This window comes from Marmota monax, unplaced genomic scaffold (genome assembly GCF_021218885.2).
Source record: "Marmota monax isolate L192 unplaced genomic scaffold, Marmota_monax_Labrador192_F-V1.1 WCK01_AAM20220418_F8-fsc00449, whole genome shotgun sequence".
Classification (NCBI taxonomy): domain Eukaryota; kingdom Metazoa; phylum Chordata; class Mammalia; order Rodentia; family Sciuridae; genus Marmota; species Marmota monax.
In genome coordinates, this window is record NW_026695239.1 from 833165 (window position 1) to 835934 (window position 2770).

Sequence of the window (2770 nt, forward strand, 5' to 3'; positions counted from 1 at the left end):
TTTGAGGGTGTAGCTCAATAATGCAGCACTTAAGTGCCCACTGATGTACGAAGCCCTAGGTACAATCTCCCTTACTGCAAAACAAGACAATAAAAATCGAATGCCTATAGCGTATGTGTGATATACGACTACATGTAAAATGAGCAGTAAATCAAATTGTTTTTGTGCCCCTGGCTGCGACATGAAAGAGTGACAGGACCCTCAGTTACTTTGGAAACACAAATAGAACTGACAGTCAATATAGTCCTTCTTCCTTCATTGCAACTTAGAAGTTTTATGTGTGGAAGCTTTTTTATTCTTGAGTCTTTTGCTGCGCTTTTGCTCAGACAGTTCTTTCATGTACTTCTTCCTCTTTTTAGAAAACCATTGTTGTATCTGCAAAAAATGAGGCAGGTGGGGTGATTAGTACAGGAATCAAGATTCTGGTTATATGCATAATAGTGCTACAGAAGTGACTTTGTCTGTGAAGAAATAGGTCGTTATACCTGTTTATCTGTCATGCTGAATTCAAATGAGAGTGACAGCCTGTCTTGTACTGTGGGGCACGCGCTTAATTTAAACTTTGCCCAAAGAGTGTCCATGAGGGATTTGCTGACTGGTCTCTTCCTGGGACACAGCTCCTCATGTTCCTCTGCAGTTTTCAGGGTGTCTTTTAGCTTCGCTTCTTCTTCTTCTTCTTCTTTGGCTTCTTCTCTCCAGTTGCGCTCCTCCTTTCCTTCATCTTCACGAGGACACTCGGGTGAATGCTCTGGACTTTGGCTCCGTGGCATAGCTGGTTCTTTGTGAGTGACAAGATCTGTGAATAAAACCAACAGACACATGAGAATGTATTTGATTTTTGTATCAATGTTGTATATTGGTGGAAAGCAGAGAGGAAAGGGAAAGTCCATTTTCAAAATTGTGGAATACTTTCATAAAAGGTACAAATTAATTAAAATTAATTCACTTATGTTTTCTTTATTCTTCCCCTCTCCCCTTTTTTTGTTTGTGATTTTGTGTGTGTGTGTGTGTGTGCTTCACATTACTAGGGATATAACCTAGGGCCCTGTGTGTGCTAGACAAACACTCCACCACTGAGCTATCCCCCCCAGCATACCTCCTTTTTAAAAATTTCCACTTTGAGACAAGGTTTCATTGTTGCCCAGGTTAGCCTGGAACTAGCTATGCTACTGCCTCAGTCTTCAAAGTAGCTGGGACAATAGGTACACCTCCTTCACCCAGATCTTTCTTTTCTAGGGATTGAACCCAGGGATATTTTACTATGAGCTACATGCCTGATCTTTTTTATTTTTTAGTAAGACAGGGTCTTACCTAAGTTGCTGAGTCTTGCTAAATTGCTGAATATGGCCTCAAACTTGTGATCCTCCTGCCTCAGCCTCTCGAGCCACTGGGATTACAGGCATGCACCACCACACCTGGCTGTTGTTGGATTTTAAACTAATGTTCATAATGGAAGAATGCATAAGTATTTTATACTTATTCTATTAAATAGGTGTTTTGCAAATTACAAAATGTTTTAGTATTATCTCATGGATGCAAAAATTTTGAATAACATGACTGAATAAGTATGGAAGGAGAGTTGAATGACATCCACATAACTCTAACAGTGGTTATAAAATGGGAGTGAAATGAAATGAAATGGAAGTGACTGAGGGACACTTTTGCACTGTACACCAGACACTTCTGTATTGTTTGACCCACATGCAATGTCAGTGCATTTGTTTTTAGGTATATTAAGGAAAACGATCACATCAATGAGCCCCATACAATACCTGAATGTGGAGAAGCACTGCAGTGCTTTAGGAAGCCTTTTTTAATTGTCTTTGTGCTGTGGAGATGTTGCAGGCAGTCCATATATTGTGCATCTTGAGCTAAAAATTGTAGAACTGAACTCAGGGTCTCTTCAAAGCTCATGCTGTTAACAACATCCTCCAAAGGCAGATTTACATTTTGGTTCAGGCTAATCCAATTATTCTGTGAACTGGATATGCCTGTGTTATCTAAAATGAGAGTAAAGAATTTCTATGAGTTGGCTTTATTATTATTATTAACGGTATTATTATTCTGGGTATTGAACCCACTCCCTTCCACATGCTAGGTGAGTGCTGTACACTCCCACTGATATATGCTTGGAGTCCTTTTTTAAAAAAAAAAATTTATGTTCATTTATGTTTTGCAGTACTAGCAATTGAACCCAGAGAAGTTCTACCACTGACCTAATTCCCAGCCCCTGCCCCATTTTTTTTTTTTTAATTTTGAGACAGGTTCTTTGTAAGTTGCACAGGCTAGCCTTAAATTTTCAATCTCCTGGTCTCAGCCTCCTGAAACAATGGAATTACAGGCATGTGCCACCACATCTGGCATCTTCTCTTTTTTTTCTTTTCTTTTATCACCATTTTGCCATTTTGATATAAAAGATTTGTAATAAAACCTGGAAAAATAATCAACTTGGGAGGCTGAAACAGGAGGACCACAAGTTGGAGGCCAGCCTCAACAATTCGGTAAGAACCTGTCTGGAAAAACAAAAATAATAATGAAGATGTAGTTAAGTGTAAAGCACTGCTGGATTCCCCAGTACTAAAAGACAAATACATAAATAAATAAGTAAATAAATAAAATAAATAAGTAGATATGTGGATGTAGCTCAGGGATAAATATCCCCTGGGTTTTTATTTTTGAGGGGGTACCAGGAATTGAACTCAGGAGCACTCAACCACTGAGCTACATCCTCAGCCCTATTTTGTATTCATTTTATTTTAAAAAAATATTT

General features: G+C 38.6%; 1 protein-coding gene across 1 annotated transcript; it reads right to left on the bottom strand.

Moving 5' to 3' along the window:
* Window positions 1–399: 399 nt before the first annotated feature.
* Window positions 400–2071, bottom strand: LOC131423998 (NANOG neighbor homeobox-like). The gene is made up of 2 exons (XM_058577578.1): window positions 1773–2071; window positions 400–796 (listed from the first exon to the last, which is right to left on the bottom strand). Exons 1-2 carry the CDS (start codon window positions 1912–1914, stop codon window positions 480–482), a joined length of 459 nt encoding a protein of 152 aa, XP_058433561.1. The 5' UTR covers window positions 1915–2071; the 3' UTR covers window positions 400–479.
* Window positions 2072–2770: the final 699 nt, after the last annotated feature.